The sequence below is a fragment of the Phocoena phocoena genome, chromosome 10 (genome assembly GCF_963924675.1).
Source record: "Phocoena phocoena chromosome 10, mPhoPho1.1, whole genome shotgun sequence".
Classification (NCBI taxonomy): Eukaryota; Metazoa; Chordata; class Mammalia; order Artiodactyla; family Phocoenidae; genus Phocoena; species Phocoena phocoena.
Window position 1 is genome coordinate 25,912,179 of NC_089228.1, and position 22,567 is coordinate 25,934,745.

At 42.3% G+C, this 22,567-nt stretch overlaps 1 protein-coding gene across 2 annotated transcripts; it reads left to right on the forward strand.

Moving 5' to 3' along the window:
- The first annotated feature begins 714 nt into the window (after positions 1 to 714).
- On the forward strand, positions 715 to 22,355 carry PSMD6 (proteasome 26S subunit, non-ATPase 6). Of its 2 annotated transcripts, none has more exons than XM_065885340.1 (8): positions 715 to 894; positions 1,637 to 1,842; positions 4,589 to 4,734; positions 5,395 to 5,614; positions 5,721 to 5,829; positions 17,148 to 17,316; positions 21,930 to 22,007; positions 22,156 to 22,355. In XM_065885340.1, the coding sequence occupies exons 1-8, from the start codon at positions 750 to 752 to the stop codon at positions 22,250 to 22,252; spliced, it is 1,170 nt and encodes a 389-aa protein (XP_065741412.1). In that variant the 5' UTR covers positions 715 to 749; the 3' UTR covers positions 22,253 to 22,355. The 2 variants fall into 2 exon arrangements, with proteins under 2 accessions (XP_065741412.1, XP_065741413.1); XM_065885341.1 differs by having other exon boundaries at positions 750 to 777.
- Positions 22,356 to 22,567: the final 212 nt, after the last annotated feature.

Consider the following 22,567-nt stretch of genomic DNA (forward strand, 5'->3'; position numbering starts at 1 on the left):
AAATAACAACCCTGGACAACCTAAAGGCACTTCTAATGGAGGGAAGAGTAAAAGTAAATTATGAAAATCCACTAGGTGGAATTTCCTGTAACCATTACCTGTTCTGAAGACTCTGTAGCAACATGAACAAAGAGAGGCTGAAAACACAGGCACGCAACGACTTAAATTCTGCATAAACAAAGTCATGGTGCTTTGGTATTAAGAGTGTGGAATTCTGGGAGCCGTTTTCTGAGAAGAGCGGAAAGAACATGAGCTTTCGAGCTGCAGACAGAGGTTTTTATTCAGGCGTAGCTGTTGCATAACCTTGGCTGGTCATATTCCCTAACTTCTTTGTGCTTCATTTTTCTTATCTACAAGATGGGCTAATAGTACTACTTCCTAATACTGGGAGAATTCAAATGAGATGCACATAAAAGTAAAAGCCATCACAGATATAGAGAACAAACTAATGGTTACCAGTGGGGAGAGGGAAATCCAACCTTGGAGTTGGGCACCACCCACTCTGGGACTCTCGTGGCTGAGAGCGAGGGAAAGCCACCGGCGACCACACGAGGGCGCCCGCATTCGGGATGGGTGAGGCATTCCCGGGCGTGTCCAGCAGGAGACGCTATGGGCGGAGAGGGACCCTGGACCGGAAGCCGGGCTGGAGGCCTCCGGGCGCAGTCGCGAACTCCTTCCACTTCCGCCGCCGCCGCCGCGGGACCGGGCTGAGTTGCCGTTTGTTCCGAGCCGCTACCCTCGCCGTCGCGATGCCGCTGGAGAACCTGGAAGAGGAGGGTCTGCCCAAGAATCCGGACCTACGCATCGCGCAGCTGCGCTTCCTGCTCAGCCTGCCGGAGCACCGCGGGGACGCGGCCGTGCGCGACGAGCTGATGGCAGCCGTCCGCGATAACAGTGAGGCCGGCGCGAGAGCCGAGTCAGCGGCCTAGGCCTGGGCGGCCCCGCGCTCCCGAGCCTGCGGGGTTTTCCACAGCGGGGCTCGCGACCCCGGGGCGCCCCTGCGACGGGGTCCCCGAGACCAGACCTGGCCTTTGCGCCCTTCGGGGCTTTCCTTTTGTCGGGGGCGCCTTCTGGGACCTCCAGCCTTGCCCTCAGAGGTTTGCATCTCTGTGCGCCTCCCCCCCTGGGGCCAGCCTCGGGGCGGGGGGCGGGCGGATCCCGAGGTATTGAGCCCCGTGCCAGGCACGGAAGAGAGACATGACTTACTGTCATTAGCGACTGGTCTCGGGGACTTCAGCATTGCGGGTGGAGGGGAAACTTGGGTCGGTTCCTTTCGCCCTTCCTAGGAGTGAATGGCAGCGGGCCCTGTACCCTTGTACGCACGGGTCTGAGTGTGTGTGTGTGTGTAAACAAGCTTAGCCTTTCCCTTGTTGGAAGACTCTGTGGGAACAGAAGCCGCCGAGAGGCAAACCGAGGTTGTCCGCCCCCCGGCCCTAGTAGAGGGCGGCGGTGACAGGCCTGGCCCTGATGCTGACCGCCCAGCCCTTTACCAAGCTCTGTCCCATTCCTTCCTCCTGGCAGGTAGGCGACTGGTGGATGACCTCGCAGTCGTGTACGAGGAAGGAGTGGGTAGACACTGAGGTTAGGGCAGGACGGGGCCTCACTCCTAAGCCACATCCCTCTTGTTCGCTCTCAGACATGGCTCCTTATTACGAAGCCTTGTGCAAATCCCTTGAGTGGCAGATGGACGTGGACCTGCTCAGTAAAATGAAGAAGGCAAATGAAGACGAGTTGAAACGTCTGGACGAGGAGCTGGAAGATGCGGAGAAGAATCTGGGCGAGAGCGAAATCCGAGACGCGATGATGGCAAAGGCCGAGTACCTCTGCCGGATAGGTGACAAGGTGAGTGAGATGGCCTCCCCTCTCTGTAGAGCCTGACATGGGCGCTGTGCAAGGTTAGTAATGTCTCATTTTAAAAACTAACGTCCTTTTCCACCAAGTGCAGAGGTAACCTGCTTGCCTGAACTAGTGAATTAGTGCAAAAAGTTAATAAAGAAAAAGTAGTCTTCTTGCTACACCCATTCTGTCACCTGCCCCCGGACAGCCACCGGTGTGTAGTCTTCCCCCTCTCTTTCTATGCCAATAAAACAAAGTGCCTGTTTGGAGGTGTGTGTTTATTTATTGTTTTTACAAAATTGGGATCATTCTTAGTAGTTCACTTTTGTAACGTATCCTGGTTGGGAAGCATTGGTTCTGGTGCATTTTGAAAATTATTGTTTACACAGGTAATCGTCTCCTTGTAAGAAACTAAAATATTACAGTTAATGCTGAAGTTCTATTTTGGTTTTCTTTATTCTCTATCTCCTCAGATCTTTTAATTTCTTTTATTGTACATTTCCAGTTAGGTAGTATTGGTTTTAAAAGTTGGTTTTACATCAGTGGAATCGTAGTGTACTCATGTTGTTTACTTTTTCATTCAGCATTATATCTGAGTGACTCCCGTGTTAATGTGCCTGTATCTTGCTCATTCTGGCTGACTGCTAGCTAGTAGTCCATGGTAGGGCTATGCTGTAGTTACTTAGCTAGTCAGTGGTTGGGTATGTGTGGTGTTTTCAGCTCTTTTTGCTAGGACAAGCCACTGCTGTGTAAACATGCCTGTGTGTGTGCCTCTTTGTGTATATATGCTTATGTTTCTCTAAGGTGTATTCTGTGAGATGAAATCTCTGGGATGAAGAACAGTTTTTATCTTAGTATGTGTGGCCTGTTCTCCTGCACAGCAGCCAACCTAATTTATACTCCACTATCAGGGCACAAGAGGGATGCCCACGAGCATTGGATCTTTTAAATTTTTTAACTTAGTAGTTCTGTAATAGTGGTTAAGAGGATGGGCTTTGAATGTCCTAATTTTAAGCAGTGCCCCCTGAAGTATTTACATAATGGATGACACGGTGTCAATATAAAAAAATTAAATAGTGTGAGCTCTTGGATAAGATTGCTTGGGTTGTATTTCTGACTTCAGTAATTATGATTTACTCCTCTGTATGAGTTTCCTCATCTGTTAAATAGGGATAATGATAGTGCCTAGGAGCAAAGAGCTTAGACTAGTCCCTGCTGCAAAGTGCTGAAATGTTAAATGGTACGAGCTATTATTATTTAGTTTAAATTTAAAACAAGTTTTTTTCTTCTGATTATAAATTTAGGGTTTGGAAAAAAAGAAGCTTTGGTCATTGTAAAAAGTTGGAAAATACAGAACAGTTTAAAAATAGCTAATAGTTTGTGTGGCTTTCTAGGCTGCGTGTGGTTTGCTTTGGTTTGGTTTTAAAGAGGATAAATTATTACACGTGAATGAGAAATTAAAAGCTTTTGATTCAGGCCTTAAGGAATTTCAACAAGGATATGTTTGAATCAACATCAGGGGGTTGTAAATCGGTGATGTTCTAATAATATGTTCCATATTTGTTAAATAGCATTCTTCTAAAAAGAAGAGTTGTCTTTTTTCCCTCCCGTTTACTTTCTTGCTTTAATATTTTATTTTATGTACTATTACTAAATAATGGACTTAGTGGATTTTTATTATTCACTGTGGTGTATTGATTACAGTCATTATTCTTTCCGGTGCTCAGTTTGTTACAAGTTTGTTAGTGCAGGTTCCTTCAGGATGGTTTCTTGGTCCTTTTGACATGATCTCCTTGGTCTTCCTTATAACAAGATGTCACAGGCTCACCTGTTATTTTCACTCTCCAAACCTGGAATCATCCATTTCTCCTAGGATCCCTGGTTTCTTTTATTGGGGGATAGTATTTAAAAACCGAGATCTTAGTACTGGGTGTGCCCATTACTGTCTTGCCAGTCTCTTTTTAGAAATGTATGAGGCATAACTAATAATTACGTAAAACGAAGCCAGACACATACTAAAAGGTACCAAGTATAAACAAATGATTTTATTCATGTTCATTTTTTTGTTTTTGGGGGTTGTTTTTGTTTTGTTTTGGGTTTTTTTTTTTTTTTGCTGGTGGTGGTGGTGGTAGTTTTTTTTGCTGTTTTTTGGCCAGGCCACGTGGCCTGTGGAATCTTAGTTCCCCAACCAGGGATCAAACCGCATCCCCTGCAGTGGAATCTCAGTGTCTTAACCACTGGACTGCCAGGGAAGTCCCACATGTTCATGTTTTAAAAGCAATAAAAACATTTTATTCCACAATGATTTGAGATAGAATTGTATATTTAAATACTCAATTATGTTCCAGTAGTCAGTGATTAAGATAAAATATTTATTACCCTTTAGGTGATAAGATTGACAGTTTACAGTAATTTTACAGTAGTGTATTGTAATTGTTAAAGGAAAAAATATAGAACAAAGGAGAATACTGAAATAATGGTGAACAAATCGTGAATGTGTTTCTTCCATTGTTTTCTAGAATATAAGTATATGCTTAGACACAGTTGATGTGTTTTTTATAAAAGTGGAGAGAATCGTATAAGGAGCCCCATGCAATTATCCCCCGGCTTTAACAAGTATCAGCTCATGGCCATACTGTTCTATCTCTACTCCTACATGTTTCCCCAACTCCTTGCTAAGAAAATCCTAGACAGCTATTAGCTTTTGAAACTTTTAACCTTTTCTCACCTGTTGCCTTGGTTCTCTTGACAGGAAGGCGCTCTGACAGCCTTTCGCAAGACATATGACAAAACCGTGGCCCTGGGTCACCGACTGGATATTGTGTTCTATCTCCTTAGAATTGGCTTATTTTACATGGATAATGACCTCATCACACGGAACACAGAAAAGGCCAAAAGGTGAATTTTATTTTTTCATTTTTTTAGTGTTTTATTTATTTTTTGGCTGTGTCGGGTCTTAGTTGCGGCACACGGGATCTTTGTTGAAGCACACAGGACCTTTCTCTTGTGGCGTGCTGGCTCTTTGTTGTGGTGTGTGGGCTTCTCTCTAGTTGTGGCATGCGGGTTTTCTCTTCTCTAGCTGTGGTGTGCAGGCTCCAGGGCGCATGGGCTCTGTAGTTTGCGGCACACGGGCTCTCTAGTTGAGGCGCGCGAGCTCAGTAGTTGCGGCGTGCGGGCTTAGTTGCCACACGGCATGTGGGATCTCAGTTCCCTGAGCAGGGACGGAACCCGCGTCTCTTGCATTGTAAGGTGGATTCTTTACCATTGGACCACCAGGGAAGTCCCCAGAGGTGCGTTTTAGCAGTGGGGATTTATTCCCTCTAAATTATGATGCTACAGATAAGAAATTGATGTAAGAAATTTACCTATTTTCTTTTGTTTCCAACTAGTAAATTTGGTCAAATAATTAATGTTCTTACTTACAGAAATGTTCTCCTTCAATTTTTCTTTTTGGTTTAAGTTGTTAAAAGCTGTTTTCTCTTTCATAATAACACAAAACTTGTAAAAAGTGGCACTGTTTATTTTCAGATCATCACCTTACTGTTTTGTATTTTATAGCTTGATAGAGGAAGGAGGAGACTGGGATCGGAGAAACCGCCTAAAAGTATATCAAGGTCTTTATTGTGTGGCTATTCGTGATTTCAAACAGGCAGCTGAACTCTTCCTTGACACTGTTTCAACATTTACATCCTATGAACTCATGGATTATAAAACCTTTGTGACTTACACTGTCTATGTCAGCATGATTGCTTTAGAAAGACCAGATCTTAGGGAAAAGGTAATGACTGGATCATATTTAAAGAATGCCCCTTAAATACACAAAAATACACCTTAAATACACAAAAATCATTAAAGCACATATTTGTTTTTAAAAAATTTTCTAGGTAATTAAAGGAGCAGAGATTCTGGAAGTGTTGCACAGTCTTCCGGCAGTTCGGCAGTATCTGTTTTCACTCTATGAATGCCGTTACTCAGTTTTCTTCCAATCATTAGGTAAGGATAGAGTTGCTCGTTTTGACTGTCTTCATCTTATTCCTGACCCTGTTTGCAGGTAACCTAAGATGATTTTTCACATATATGAAAAATATAGTGTGCAGACAGCTGTAGGTCTTTGGTCAGTACAGCTAATCTTTTGCCCATCTTGTTTATAGGGGGGTTAGCAGACTTTGATCAAGTGCTTTTGTGTGGTCCAGGAGGTAAGATTGATGTTTACATTTTTTAAGGATCGTTTAAGAAAACAGGACAAAGAAAACTACATGACAGCTCTATGGCTCTCAGTGGCTAAAAATATCAACCATCTGGCCCTTTGCCGGGGAAGTTTGCCTGACCCCTGCTTTAGAGTCTTACTGGGATGTAAGGCAGAAAGTGAGCAAATGGTTCGAAGTACTGAGTTTTAGAATTGAGATCTTGAATCTCCGTTGGATTGAGTTGATGTTAATTGAGTTGAATTCAACAATGGGTTATTTATGCAACAGCTAAATCTTTGTGCTGAGTTGCAAATCATTTTCAAGGGATGTTGGTTGAGAAAATCTGTTGAAAGTGCTTGTGGTGTTCAACCCAGGGGTCCTTCCCAGATGATTTTCCTAAAACTTAAATAACTTGGCATTGATAATTCTCTTGTTTGTGCTGCAAGTTTCAGGAAGTATTTGGTTAATAAGTAGGTAGAATTTACAAAACAAGGGTTAGGAGGACTCCAAATGATGGTCTTCTGTGTTTGGAGTAGGTTTTGGCCCAGTGTTTATGGAGTGCTTTCTGCATGAAGTTAGGCTGCTTTATGGGAATTCATACTACTCCCGTCACGCAGCGTGGGAACAGGGCTCCTCAAGTGTGAACGACCTGCATGGCCCTGTCTTCCCATATGTGCACGATGGGTGGGTTTGCACCCAAGGTTGTACTGCAGAATTGCCCTTCTCCCCTTTTTTCTGCGTGTGGATCTCGTCATTATTCTGCTCAAATGTGGCGCTTTTCCCTTCTTCCTTCAGTCCAAAAATTTTTTAAATCCCTTCTCTGCATTCCTAGTCTTATTTTATGCCCCATCCTCTTTTTTTATTGAGATGTCAATCACTATAAAATTCAGTATTTTAAAGTGTGTAATTTCAGTGGTTTTAGTATATTGACAAGGTGTGCAGCCACACCAGTAATTCCAGAACATCTTCATCACCCCAAAAGATGTTCTGTACCCATTAGCAGTCACTTCCCGTTCCTGGTTCCAGCCCCTAGTCTTTCTGTCTCCATGGATTTGCTTATTCTGGACATTGCATATGAATGGAATTACACAGTATGTGGCCTCTTGTGCCTAGCTGCTTTTGCCCAGCATAATGCTTTTACTGTCATCCGTGCTGTAGCATGTATCAGTGCTTCATTCAGTTTAGAGCTGAATGATAACGCCATTGCATGGATATACGACATTTTATTTATCCGTTCATCAGATGATGGATACATTATAAATAACGCTGGAATGAATGTTTATGTACAAGTTTTTGTGTGGACACAATGTCTAGTTTCTCCTGGGGATATACCTAGTAATGGGATTGGTGTGTCATATGGTAACTCTTTGATTAACTTTTTGAGAAACTGCTGAACTGTTCTCCAAAGCAGCTACACAATTTTACATTCCCACCAGCAGTGTGTGAGAGTTCCAGTTTCCCCACATCTGATACTGGTTATCGTGTGTCTTTTTGATCGTAGGCATCTTAGTGGGTGTGAAGTGGTATCTTACGGTTCTGATTTGCATTTCTCTGATGAGTAGTGATGCTGCATATTTTGTCATGTGCTTATTGGTCAAATGACCTATTTTTACTTATTTAATTTTTTTTAATCTTTATTTTTTGGCCACGCCGCGTGGCTTTCAGGATCTTAGTTCCCCAACCAGGGATTGAACCCACACCCTTGGCAGTGAAAGTGCAGAGTCCTAACCACTGGGCCGCTAGGGAATTCCCTGCCCCATTTTTTAAACAGCAAATTATTTTGTGATTCTTTTTTAGAGTTTTTCTCTACTGCTACTTGGGATAATTAAGAGTAGACCTTACGCTTTTTTCCTTTGTAGTGATCTTGACACCAGCACAGTGCCTGTATGTTACTGAGTGCTCTGTGTAATTGTAATTTAAGAGAAAAATGGGGGGAAGTGCTATCCTAGTGTGATGAAATTGATGGCTTTTGGAAACTTTTTTTTTTTTTTTTTTAGAAGATATTGGGGGTAGGAATTAATTAATTAATTGATTTTTGCTGTGTTGGGTCTTCGTTTCTGTGCGAGGGCTTTCTCTAGTTGTGGCAAGCGGGGGCCACTCTTCATCACGGTGCGCGGGCCTCTCAGTATCACGGCCTCTCTTGTTGCGGAGCACAGGCTCCAGACGCGCAGGCTCAGTAGTTGTGGCTCACGGGCCTAGTTGCTCCGCGGCATGTGGGATCCTCCCGGACCAGGGCTCAAACCTGTGTCCCCTTCATTAGCAGGCAGATCCTCAACCACTGCGCCACCAGGGAAGCCCTGGAAACTTTTGAATGGTTAAGGTAACCTCTTCCCATCTTCCCCATCCCTACTGGCAACCTTTTAAAATTTACTCATTTCCCAGATAGATTTTTATTTTTATTTTTAAAAAATATTTTAATTTCATTGGAGTATAGTTGATTTACAGTGTGTTAGTTTCAGGCGTACAGGAAAATGATTCAGTTATACGTATACATTTATTCATTCTTTTTTAGATTCTTTTCTCATATAGGTTATCACAGAATATTAGAGTTCCCTGTGCTATACAGCAGGTCTTTGTTGGTTATCTATCTTATATATAGTAGTGTGTGTATGTTCAACCCGAGCTCCTGATTTATCCCTCCCCCTCCCGTTTCCCCTTTGGTAACCGTAAGTTTATTTTTGATATCTGTAAGTCTGTTTCTGTTTTGTAAGTAAGTTCACTTGTATCTTTTTTTTGTTTGCGGTACGCGGGCCTCTCACTGCTGTGGCCTCTCCCGTCGCGGAGCACAGGCTCCGGATGCGCAGGCTCAGCGGCCATGGCTCATGGGCCCAGCCGCTCCGCGGCATGTGGGATCTTCCCAGACCGGGGCACGAACCCGTGTCCCCTGCATCGGCAGGCGGACTCTCAACCACTGCGCCACCAGGGAAGCCCTGTATCTTTTTTTTTTTAATTAGATACCACGTATGAGTGATACCATATATTTATCTTTCTCTGTCTGACTTACTTCACTTAGTATGATAATCTGTAGATCCATCTGTGCTGCTGCAGATGGTATTATCTCATTCTTTTTTTGTGGCTGAGTAATACTCCATTGTATATGTGTACCACACCTTCATTATCCATTCCTTTGTCAATGGACATTTAGGTTGCTTCCATGTGTTAGCTGTTTTAAATAGTGCTGCAGTAAACACTGGGTTGCATGTAACTTTTCGGATTATGGTTTTCTCTGGATATATGCCCAGGAGTGGGATTGCTGGATCATATGGTAGTTCTATACTTAGTTTTTAAAAGATCCTCCATATTGTTCTCCATAGTGGTTGCACCAGTTTACATTCCTACCAACAGTGTAGGAGGGTTCCCTTTTCTCCACACCCTCTCCAGCATTTATTGTTTGTAGACATTTTGATGATGGCCATTCTGACCCTTGTGAGGTGATACCTCATTGTAGTTTTGCTTTGCACTTTTCTGATAATTACTGATGTTGAGCATCTTTTCATGTGCTTTTTGGCCATCTGTATGTCTTCTTTGGAGAAGTGTTGATTTAGATCTTCTGCTCATTTTTATTTTTATTTTTTTGGCTGCATTGGGTCTTTGTTGCTGCGTGTGGGCTTTCCTCTGATTGCGGCGAGCAGGCTTCTCATTGCGGTGGCTTCTCTTGTTGAGGAGCACAGGCTCTAGGCACGTGGGGTCAGTAGTTGTGGCCCGCAGGAGTTGTGGCCCGCAGGCTCTAGAGCACAGGCTCAGCAGTTATAGTGCACAGGCTTAGTTGCTCCATGGCATGTGGAATCTTCCTGGGCCAGGGCTCCAACCCATGTCCCCTGCATTGGCAGGCGGATTCTTAACCACTGCGCCACCAGGGAAGCCCTGCCCATTTTTTGACTGCATTGTTTGTTTTTGACATAGAGCTGTGTGAGCTGTTTGTGTACTTTGGAGATTAATCCCTTGTAGGTTGCTTCATTTGCAAATATTTTCTCTCATTCTGTGGGTTGTCTTTTCATTCTGTTTATGGTTTCCTTTGTTGTACAGAAGCTTTTACGTTTAATTAGGCCCCATTTGTTTATTCTTATTTTTATTTTCATTACTCTAGGAGGTGATCAAAAAAGATATTGCTGTGATTTATGTCAAAGAGTGGTCTGCCTATGCTTTCCTCTAAGAGTTTTATAGTGTCCAGCCTTACATTTAGGTCTATGATCCATTTCAGGTTTATTTTTGTGTATGGTGTTAGAGAATGTTCTAATTTCTTTTACATGTGGCTGTCCGGCACCACTTATTGAAGAGACTGTTTTTTCTCCATTGTATATTCTTGCCTTCTTTGTTGTAGATTAATTGACCATAAGTGCCTGAGTTTTTATTTCTGAGCTTTCTGTCCTGCTCTGTTGATCTATATGTCTGTTTTTGTGCCAAGTACCATATTGTCTTGATGACTGTAGCTTTGTAGCATAGTTTGAAATCAGAGGGTTTGATTCCTCCAGCTCCGTTTTTGTTTCTCAGAATTGCTCTGGCTATTTAGGGTCTTTTGTGTCTCCATATAAATTAAAAAAATTTTTTTGTTCTAGTTCTGTGAAAAATGCCATTTGTAATTTGATAGGGATTGCACTGAATCTGTAGATTGCCTTGGGTAGTACAGTCATTTTGACAATATTGATTCTTCCAATCCAAGAACATGGTATATATCCTTCCATCTGTTTGTGTCATCTTCAATTTCTTTCTTCAGGGTCTTACAGTTTTCAGAGTACAGGTCTTTTGTCTCCTTTGGTAGGTTTATTCCTAGGTGTTTTGTTCTTTTTGATGTGATGGAAAATGGGATTGTTTCCTTAATTTTTCTTTCTGATCTTTTGTTGTTAGTATATAGGAATGCAAAGGATTTCTGTGTATTAATTTTGTATCCTGCAACTTTACTGAATTCATTGATGAGCTCTAGTAGTTTTCTGGTAGCATATTTTCTTTGTATAGTATCATGTCATTGCCAACGGTGACAGTTTTACTTCTTTTCCAGTTTGGATTCCTTTTCTTTCTTTTTCTTTCATTGCCATGGCTAGGACTTCCAAAACTATGCTGAATAGGAGTGGTGACAGTGGCCATCCTTGCCTTGTTGCTGATCTTAGAGGGAACGCTTATAGCTTTTCACTGTTGAGAATGATGTTAGCTGTGGGTTGGTCATATATGGCCTTTATTATGTTGAGGTAAGTTCCCTCAATTCCCACTCTGGAGAGCTGTTATCATAAATGGGTGTTGAATTTTGTCAAAAGCTTTTTCTGCATCTGTTGAGATGATCATATGGTTTTTATTCTTCAGTTTGTTAATGTGTATCACACTGATTGAGTCGTGGATACTGAAGAATCCTTGCATACCTGGGATAAATCCCACTTGAGTATGCTGTGAGATCCTTTTAGTGTATTGTTGGATTTGGTTTGCTAGTATTTTGTCGAGTATTTTTGTGTTTATGTTCATCAGTGATACTGGCCTGTAATTTTCTTTTTTTTGTGGTATCTTTGGTTTTGTGTCAGGGTGAGGGTGGCCTCATAGAATGACCTTGGGAGCGTTTCTTCCTCTGCAATTTTTTGGAAGAGTTTCAGAAAGACAGGTGTTCATGCTTCTCTAAATGTTTGACAGAATTCACCTGTGAAGCCAGGACTTATGTTTGTTCGAAGTTTTTTAATCACTGTTTCAATTTAAGTACTTGTGATTGGCCTGTTCATATTCTGTATTTCTTCCTGGTTCAGTCTTGGAAGGTTGTATCTTTCTAAGAATTAGTCCACTTCTTCCAGGTTGTCCATTTTATTGGCATATGGTTGTTTGTAGTAGTCTCTTATGATCCTTTGTATTTCTGTGGTATCCCTTGTAACTTCTCCTTTTTCATTTCTCATTTTATTGATTTGAGTCCTCTCCCTTTTTTTTCTTGATGAGTCTGGCTACAGGTTTAGCAAGTTTGTTTATCTTCTCAAAGAACCAGCTTTTAGTTTCATTGACCTTTTCTATTTTTTTTTTGTCTCTATTTCATTTATTTCTTTCCTTCTACTAACTTTGGGTTTTGTTTGTTGTTCTTCCTCTGGTTGCTTTAGGTGTAAGGTTAGGTTGTTTATTTGAGATTTTTCTTGTTTCCTGAAGTAAGAATGTATTGCTGTAAACTTCCTTCTTAGAACTGCTTTTGCTGTGTCCCAAAGGTTTTGGCCCATCATGTTTTCATTGTCATTTGTCTCTAGGTAATTTTTGATTTCCTCTTTGATTTCTTCAGTGAGCCATTGGTTGTTTAGTAGCATTGTTTAGCCTCCATGTGTTTGTATTTTTTAGTTTTTTTCCCGTAACTGATGTCTAATCTCATAGCGCTGTGGTTGGAAAAGAGGCTTGATACGATTTCACTTTTCTTAAATTTACTGAGGCTCAATTTGTGGCCCAAGATGTGATCTGTCCTGGAGAATGTTTAGAAGAATGAGTATTCTGCTGCTTTCGGATGGATGGAATGCTCTGTAAATATCAATTAAGTCCATCTGGTCTAATGTGTCGTTTAATGCCTGTGTTTCCTTATTGATTTTCTGTCTGGATGATCTGTCCATTGATGAAAGGGGGATGTTAAAGTCCCCTGCTATTATTGTCTTACTGTCAATTTCTCCCTTTATGGCTGTTAGCATTTGCCTTATATATTGAGGTGCTCCTGTGTTTGGTGCATATATATTTACAACTGTCACATCTTCTTGGATTGATCCCTTGATCATTATGTAGTGTCCTCCTTTGTCTCCTGCAAGTCTTTATTTTCAAGTCTATTTTGTCTGATATGAGTACTGCTAGTCCAGCTTTCTTTTGATTTCCATTTGCATGGAATACCTTTTTTCCATCCCCTCACTTTGTCTGTATGTGTCCCTAGATCTGAAGTGGATTTCTTGTAGATAGCATGTATACGAGTCTTGTTTTTATATCCATTCAGCCAATCTGTGTCTTTTGTTTGGACCTTTTAATCCATTTACATTTAAGGTAATCATCAATATGAATGTTTTATTGCCATTTTGTTAATTATTTTGGATTTGGTTTTGAAGGTCTTTTTTTCTTTCCTTCCTCTTTTGTTCTCTTCTCGTGATTTGATGTCTATCTTCAGTGATGTGTTTGGATTGCGTTTTCTTTTTTGTGTCTCTATTGCAGATTTTTGGTTTGTAATTCCCATGAGGTTTTGATATGCCAGTCTGTATATGTACAGGATTGTGTTAAGTTGCTGATCTCTTAATCTCAAATGCATTTCCAGTATCCTGCCTGTGTACTTTCCTCACAATTGCGGGTTTTGATATAATATATGCGTGTGGATGATTTCCTACCGTTACTTTGTATTTGCCTCTACCAGTGAGCTTCTCCATTTGTAATTTTCTTGATTCTAGTTGTGGCCTTTTCTTTTCCGCCTAGAGAAGTTCTTTTAGGATTTGTTGTAAAGGTGGTTTGGTGGTTCTAAACTCTGTTAGCTTTTGCTTGTCTGTAAAGCTTTTGATTTCTCCATCGAATCTGAACTAGAGCCTTGCTGGGTAGAGTATTCTTGGCTGTAGGTTTTTCCCTTTCATCACTTTATATCATGCCACTCCCTTCTGTCCTGCAGTTTCTGCTGAAAAATCAGCTGATAATCTTATGGGGGTTCCTTTGTATGTTATTTGTTGCTATTCCCTTGTTGCTTTTTATATTTTTTCTTTGTCTTTACTTTTTGTTTAATATGTGTCTTGGAGTGTTCCTCCTTGGGTTTATCTTGTATCGGCCTCTCTGTGCTTCCTGGATTTGAGTGAGTGTTTCCTTTCTCATGTTAGGGAAGTTTGCAGCCATAATCTCTTCAAATATTTTCTCAGGCCCTTTCTCTCTTTTTCTTCTGGAACCCCTATAATGTGAATGTTGGTGCATTTAGTGTTATCCCAGAGGTCTCTGAGACTGTCCTCATTTCTTTTCATTCTTTATTCTGTTCCGTGACAGTGATTTCCACCATTCCGTCTTCCAGCTTACTCGTTCATTCTTCTGCCTTAGTTATTGTGCTACTGATCCTTTCTAGTTTGTTTTTCATTCCAGTTTTTGTGTTGTTCATCTCTGTTTATTCTTTAAATCTTCTCTTTGTTAAACGTCTCTTGTAACTTCTTGGTCTGTGCCTGCATTCTTTTTGAGATCTTGGATCATATTTACTGTCATTAATGTAAATTCTTTTTCAGGTAGGTCGTCTACTTCCTCTTCATTTAGTTGTTCTTATGGATTTTTATCTTGTTCCTTCATCTGAAACACATTGCTGTCTCGTTTTGTCTGATTTTCTGTTTGTGGTCGCCTTTCTGCAGGCTGGAAGATCGTAGCTCGTCTTGCTTCTGGTGTCTGCCCTCTGGTGGGTGAGGTTGGTCCTGAGGCTTGTGCAGGCTTCCTGGTGCGAGGGACTGGTGCCTGCTCACTGGTGGGTCTTGTCCCTCTGGTGGGCAGGGCAGTGTCAAGGGGTGTGTTTATAGGTGGCTGGGAGCTCAGTATGGCTTTAGGCAGCTGGTCTGCTGATGGGTGGGGCTGTGTTCCCATCCTGCTGGTTGAGGCTTTCCAGCACTGGAGCCTGTAGGCTGTTGGGTAGGGCCAGGTCTTGATGCCAAAATGGTGACCTCCAGGAGAGCTCATGCTGATCAATAGTCTCTGGGGCCTCCCCGCAGAGACTAGTGATTGGTGTGAGCCACAGCCAGCCCCTGCCTCCCCAGGAGACCCTCCAAGATTCACAGTTAGGTCTAGCCCTGGCTCCTGTGGAGTTGCTGCTTTGTGCTGGGTCCCAGTGTACATGAGACCTTGTGTGCGCCCTCCAAGAGTGGCATGTCTGTTCCCCCCAGTCCTGTGGAGCTCCTGTACTCAAGCCCCACTGGCCTTCAAAGCTTTTGGGATTCCTCCTCCCAGTGCCAGACCCTCAGGCTGGGGAGCCTAATGTGGGGCTCAGGACTCTCACTCTTGTGGGAGAACCTCTGTGATATATTTATTTTCCAGTTTGGGGGTCACTCGCCCGGCAGGAATGGGATTCGATTATGTCACAACAGTGCGCCTCCTGCCGTCTTGTTGTGGCTTCTTCTTTTCATTGAGTGTGAAATATCTGTGTTGGTAGGTTCCAGTCTTCTTTATCAGTGGTCGTTCAGCGGTTGTGATTTTGGTGTTTTTGCGAGAGTGGGTGAGCTCAAGTCCCTCTACTCTGCCCTCTTCTCTGGAATCGAGTGGTGGCTTTTAGTTTGGATGCTTGCTGCCTCTTTGCTCAGCGTGTGCTGGCTGTTATCCACTTGATATGGGTGTGCAGGTATAGTGGCCCTTCCTGGTATAGTGGGGTTAATTAGCACTTGGTGCCTTGTGGCGGGTCTCATATGGGTGGCTGCTGTTCGCACATTTCTGGGACAGTGGGGACAGGGCCTGGTGCCTGCTCGTGATTTCCCAGATATTTAAAATACACAGGACAGATAGTTAAATCTTTTTGACAACAGTCATAATTTGTATCATTTACTCTCTCCTTTTACGTACTAAGGCATGTAGCATTTATTTGGTTTTATATATAAATAAGCCTTTTTGCTTCTCCAAATATACATAGACTTTGTACTATGAAATATTTTATTTGAAAGATAAAATAGCATCCTTTTCTGGGTAATACATGCTGGTTTTCTAAAAATAAACTGAGATGAGACAGTCCTAGGTCCAAATTCATTTACACGTTCACATACACAGAATTCTGCCGGAATAGAAACATTTTAAGATTGTTACATATCCTTCCAGAACTTTTATTCATTATATGTACTTTAAAAGTCAGAAAATAACACACCAAAAAAAAACCCCAGAGTTTTTTGTATACATGGAAAATTTTCAAACTGTATCATAGAAAGAAGAAAAAGTTTCTCTAGCCTTTGATTGCCCAGGTCGTTTCTCTAGAGGCAACTACTGATTTCACGTTCCAAGGGTGTCCGTCCAAGGGCATTTGTATCCAGACATATAAGCACGTAACACCTTTAAACATGTGTGGGTGTATTTTACATGCAGTTTTGTAAGTAGGTTTTTTTCTTTTTCTTTAAAATGTATCTTTATGTCTTTTGGAAATAGCTGGTATTGAGTCAGTATTTTTAAGTGGCTGTTGGACATCAGACACTGTGTATGTAGTGGCAGATCAAACAGGCAGAACTCCTTCTAACTGCCAGTTATCCTTTTTTAAGGACCTTAGAACTTCAGTGTATTGAAATAATGTATTTTCTCTGGACCTACTGCCTCATCCTTTGTTAGGCCTCTCAGTGACTAACTGGCCCAGGCTTGGTCATTGCCCTTATCTCTATAATTCTGTCATCAAATACATATGGATGGCAGTGATTTCCAGATTCATGTCTCCAGCCCCACACTTGCCAGTGAGCATCAGACCCAAGCCTTGGGATCTTTGACTTGGGTGTCTGACAGGGGAATCCACCTCAACCCTGCTGAAGTGTAATGTTTGAATCCTTCCCTCCCCACCCCCCCCCCACCCCCGACCACCACCACCACCACCACCACCACCACACACACACACAAAGCGACTCAAAAAAAAAAGAAATTCTCCAGGGATTTTTATCTTGTTCAAGCCAGAAACATAAGTATATTCTTGAATCTTTTGTCTTGCTTACCTTCTGTATCCTTGTAGCTGTCCTCCTGCTACGTTCTGAACCTGCTCTCCTTTCTGCTCTTGGGCTTAGCCAGGCTCTTCCTGCCTTGGATCTTTGCATTCTTTGTGTTGCTCTAAACTTCCTGCTCTCTGCAGGGCAGGTTCCTCGGAGAAGTCTTCTCCTGTCGACTCCAATCCCATGGAAGCCCTCCTGTTCACTATCACATCAGTTTTCTTTTCCTTACAGAACTCGTTCTTTTCAGAGAGTACCTTCTTTATTTGTTCATTTATCTCTTCTCTTTGAAAATTTAGTTGCTGTGGCAGCAGAGATCTTGTCCTTTGGTTTCCTACTGTATCCTCATTATTTAGAACAGTGATAGTAGTATTCAGTAAAATAATTTGCACTTGTGTGTGGATTGCTCATTAATACTCTATATACACTTTATAGATAAAGGCTGTTAATTTCTATCATGTTATAAATCCATCCTCCAGTTTAATCAGTTTATCCAAAGGGAGGTCCTTATAATTTGTCATGTTATTCATTGCAGCTGTTGTGGAACAGGAAATGAAAAAGGACTGGCTTTTTGCTCCTCATTATCGATTCTACGTGAGAGAGATGCGGATTCACGCGTACAGCCAGCTGCTCGAGTCATACAGGTCATTAACCCTGGGCTATATGGCAGAAGCCTTTGGTGTTGGTGTGGAGTTCATTGATCAGTAAGTTTAAGTAACATGTCAGTTTATTTTTTACACTTACCTTTGCATGTGTGAACTTGTGTATTTTCTCCATTTACATTGCTTCCCTCAATTATAAAAACAAGATCTAGGAATTTTCCTTTCAATATCAAAACAATCATATCCGTTATCTCTGCTTTCATGTGTTTCTACTGTAGTAGCAAAGATGGGAGAGAAGTCTACTTTTAATAGTAACTGGAGCAGAGGTCATCTCTGTTACGTCTTTGTGAGCCACACTGCTACTGCAGTAGTGACTCTCAGGACCTAGTGTGAAGTATAAGATAGATAGAGAGCTATTTCCTCTGCTAATGCCTTCAATTTTTTGGTTGCTACTGCAATTCTGGGCAAACTGGTTGTTAAAAATGGAACTTCCAGTGCTTGAATCAGATTCATCAAATATGTATTAAAGCCTTAACTGAATGGGTTGGCATTGTTTCAGGTCTCTGTCTTCATGGAGTTTGATTCTAGTTATGGGGAGAGTTGGCAAGTAAGCAAATAAACGTGTAAGTCATTTCAGATAGAAGTGAGTCTACAGAGAGAATACAGTGGCACAGAAAGATGCGTAGCTGCAGCGTAGTAGTGGGGGTAGCTGTGGGAGAGTCAGGCAGTGTACGGTCGTGTAGGGCCTGGTGGGGAACTTGGGTTTTAATCCAGGTGCTGTGGGGAGCCACTGGAGCGTTTTAAGCCTCCGGTGGGTAACGCGGTTCCATGCTGTCTTAACACACACTGGATGGGGAGGCCAGGTGGTCTGTTCAGCAGCTCATGGAGGAGGCGTCCCCGTGTCTTGGACGCAGGGTAGTGGATGTGGAGTTGGGGAGAAGTAGACGTTCAGAATGTGAGCTGTCCAGGTGGTTCCCAAACATCAGCCTTTTAACTTTGAAGATGTAGTTTTGCAGTGGCTCACCGTGAAAAACGCACTTTTTAATGAAGCTGCATTTCATTTTAAAAGACCACACTCTTTTTAGCCATTTTGGGTATTTTTCTAATATTTTATTATGAAAAATTTCAAACATGCCAAACATTGTAAAGAGTTACACTGTAAATTCCCATAGATCCTTGTTTCTGTAATTTATTTACTAACATTTTGTTACATTTGTTTTATCACCTTCTGATTTTTAGCTGCTTGAAAGGAGGTGTCTGTCAGACACCAGTGCGTTTCACCCCCAGTCACCTTAGCATGCATATCAGTGTTTGTTTAGGGGTGGGCGGGTTGGTTTTGAGTAATCTTTACGTTCAGTAAAATGCACAGATCTTAACCGTACCCAAACTGTGGAGCCAGAAATTTCCTTCTCTTCTAGAGGCAGTGATTGATAGTGGTTTTTGTTGGTTATTCTATCCATACCAAAGTAGAAGGCTGTGTTCCCTCGGTTGGTTTGGTTTTGTTTCACTTCTGAATTGAACTCGTGTGTGAAATTGGTAACCACTGCCCAAGAGCAGTGTTATAAACGTGATTCTCATGCGACAGTGTAAGGAGTGGCTTCCTGTGGTGGGCAGTGCACAAAAAGCCGGGGCTGGTCTGGCTTCCTAGCCTTTAGTTTCTTAACTGCGCTGTGGTGGTGATAAAGCCGTGTCCACTGGTTGGGAGCAGCGCGAGGCTCGGTTGAAGCTGTGGATAAGATGCACGGAAGCAGGGGAGTACCAGTTAGACAGCCACACTGCAGTGTTCTGCAAGTCATTACAGTGGCATCTGAATTGATGGTATGTGGATTTCTGGTGGTATTAATTGTTCCCTTCATGGTCTCAGACCAGCTTTAGAGGCAGAGGGTGTCAAGTACATACCGAGCTGCAGTTGTTGTTACCAGAAAGGCCTTGTTATCTGATTCACGCCTGGGTTTTCACAGATTGTTTTCTTCCCTCCTAAAGTGATTTTGGACAATTGAACGACGATTGTACTTCCACTTCCTTAGACTTAATAAGATATTGTCGGAGAAGGGGACCAGGCCATTATTTGAATAAACCGGGCCGTCTGTTGACATATGTAAGGTTAGAAACCATACCCATGGGCTGTATTCTCCCATTTTGTTGGTAGGTGGTTTGTTTGGGGAAGAGGAGTCATTCTGGGATATGTTTGATTGATTAGCACACGGGGAGGCGACAAGAGCGTCGCCTACTTGAACACGGATTTAGGGCATTAAGTAGTTTAAACTTTGGTGTTGTAACCAGAAAGGAGACTCTGCTTACTCTTAGTGTACATAGTTCAGAGTGAGCATAACTAGGAGTCAGAATATGTGACCGAAGTGCCCCCGAAATGGGCACACCACAGATGGCTTCCCGTGGGCATTGAGACTGGTTGTCATTGCGTATTTAGGATTTTTTTTTTTTAATTTATTTATTCATTTATTTATTTTTGGCTGTGTTGGGTCTTCGTTTCTGTGCGAGGGCTTTCTCTAGTTGTGGCAAGCGGGGGCCACTCTTCATCGCGGTGCGCGGGCCTCTCACTGTCGCGGCCTCTCTTGCTGCGGAGCACAGGCTCCAGACGCGCAGAGCTCAGTATTTGTAGCTCACGGGCCCAGCTGCTCCGTGGCACGTGGGATCTTCCCAGACCAGGGCTTGAACCCGTGTCCCCTGCATTGGCAGGCAGACTCTCAACCACTGCGCCACCAGGGAAGCCCCGTATTTAGGATTTTTATAGGAAGTGGTGGGGAAAAGGACATTCCAGATGGAGGAAATAGCAGAGATAGATTTAGGAGCATGGTTGAGAAACCAGCAGCCTAGGTGCACGGGAAGGAACGTGTGGCAATGGGCACAGGGAGGTCCAGAGCAAAGCATGGGAGGAAGATACTAGGTTGGATCTGAAGGGATGTTGTAAAGTTGTTTAGAGTCTCGTCGTGGGGCGGGGCAGGGTGTGTGTTGGGGGGGGCATGGGGGTGGTAATGAAGGGCTGAACTAGTCTGGTGATGGTGGGCATGGGAAGCAGCAGTGGAATTGTCAGCCTGGGTGTCAGCAGTTGACTGGGAGGTCTTACCTCAGCAGAGGGCATTCTTGAGTTAGAGTTTGCTTGTACGTCAAGTCTAGTGCTGTTCTCCTAAATCATAACATCAAGATGATTCTTTAGAGGTTTCCCCTGCTGTTCTTTGGATCTGGGTAGGACTCACAAGGCTGCTGGTTGGGTAGTATCTGGTTGGGTAGTATTCTCTGTGTACTTCGGTGCCAGTGGGTTTTGCAGCGGCACTCTGGAGATGCAACTATGTACACTGCTGGAAAATGAACACAAGTGAGTTTAAAAACAGTGCTGATCTCTTTTAATTTTTAGATTTTTACCTGAGGCCACTCAGTAACATAACTCATAGCAATACAGCATGCTCTATAAACATTGTTACAAGTAGTTCTTGCTATTTTTAAGATAACCTCTAGCTTAAAATCTTCAATAGCATAACTTCCCCATCTTTCAAGCCCGTCACCAGATTTTCCAAAATTGCACGTTTCCTTATTGAAAAGGAATAGCGGGGCTTTCACCACCGACTGACCAGTGGCAACGACATACTTGCAAACATCTTTTAGCCACGTTTTCATTTGGTTTTGGTTTTGGACTTGATTTTGGTACTATTTTGCTATGTAGAAATTCTCTTTACATAATCGAGTTTATCGTTTTCTCCTTACATGGTTTCTGGGATTTGTGATAATTAGGCTGCCTCAACACCATTCCATAAGCCAACCTTTCCCCACTGACTTGAAATGGCACTTCCGTTCGAGATTCCGTTCGAGATTTGGTTCTTAAGATTTGGAGTTCCTTTCCTGTTGGTGTTTATGTGCTAGGATCAAGATGTTTTAGTGTCTGTGACATAATTCTTATTTGGAATCAGATTTTTCTTAATTAGGAGGACTCCCCCTAATTAATCTCCAAATTTAACATCATTCTACTATAAATGGATTATCTTAAAGGAGTCAGCTTTCCGTTTATTCTCTTTGGCAGCATTGGAAGGCTGTCTTCATGTAGCTCTAGTGCATTTCTGAGCATTTTCTTTCTTCTCTGTGTCATATGGTGGTACATAGACCTGGATGGAGGGCTTCACTGCTGATGCTGCTGTGGAGCTGGGTCTGTGACTGACTGTTGTTTAAGTAACTGTCTTAAATTAGGGGGCTTTCGGTTGTGACGGGATATACTCACAAATGCCTTTTTTCACATTCCTAATCCAAATTTATTGTGGCACGTTATTCCGTCTTAAAAATAATTGGAAAGTTCTCCTTCCCTCTGCTCTGAAGGATTTTGAAAATCCTTAGAGTTCCCTGCTCCGGAAAGGTTAAGGAGAAGGAAACTAGACGGTTTCATCAGGTTCCCCCGCCCCAGTAAAGTGCATTATTTTCCTCCTCATGTTTATTTAATTTTTCTAACCCCTTCAGGTTTTTTCCTGAGCACTTCTGTACCTGTGAATGGCTTCATTCTTTGACCACCTACGCTTCATAGGAATAGGCACTTGTAGGGTCACGTTAATGCTGGTAGATAAGACACCTGCAATACACTGGAGACCATCTTCTCAACTACTGCACACCAAAATGTCACCCTGAAAGACAAATCATGTGTTTATTTATATTTTTCTAAGAATTCTCTATAAGGCTAATGCTAAAGGCTTTTTTCCCCCTTCTCTCTCAATTAGGGAACTCTCCAGATTTATTGCTGCTGGGAGGCTACACTGCAAAATAGATAAAGTGAATGAAATAGTGGAAACGAACAGGTACTCTTAAGTTTGTGTATCGTTTGTAATACTGCACAAAATAAAGGGCACTCTTAAAAGAAGAATGCCTTCTTTTTAAAGTAGGTCAACTATTGTTATGGAGTAATGTGACTGGTAAATAATTCATTTTTCTTCAATTTATTTATAGACCTGATAGCAAGAACTGGCAGTACCAAGAAACTATCAAGAAAGGAGACCTGCTATTAAACAGAGTTCAAAAACTATCCAGAGTAATTAATATGTAAGGAAAAAAAAAAACCTCATACACCAAGGATTTCCTGTAGCGGTGCTTACTTTACTTTGTGCCCAGTTGAACTGTATAAAATAAATACTGCATGGTTTCTTTCAGTTTACTTTTTTTGACATCTCTCTTTAAGAATGGGGTCCAGTAATGTTCAAATAAATAATGTCACATTTGCCTCATTTGAACAGCTCTGGTTTATGGTAAATGGTTACAGAGACTACAGGCCTTTACTTGAGTTCTAATCCTGACTCTGCCTCTTCAGTAAAATAGGGGATCATGCATGTCATCTCTTACCTTTAAGCCTTCTGAATTTTAC

Bases quoted from the DNA above. Each gene is read 5' to 3' on its own strand.
- PSMD6 (XM_065885340.1), top strand. From the start codon at position 750: ATGCCGCTGGAGAACCTGGAAGAGGAGGGTCTGCCCAAGAATCCGGAC. The intron at 1,843-4,588 runs GTGAGTGAGATG...TTCTCTTGACAG, and splicing joins TCTGCCGGATAGGTGACAAG to GAAGGCGCTCTGACAGCCTT. The intron at 17,317-21,929 runs GTAAGTTTAAGT...TCTCTCAATTAG, and splicing joins GGTGTGGAGTTCATTGATCA to GGAACTCTCCAGATTTATTG.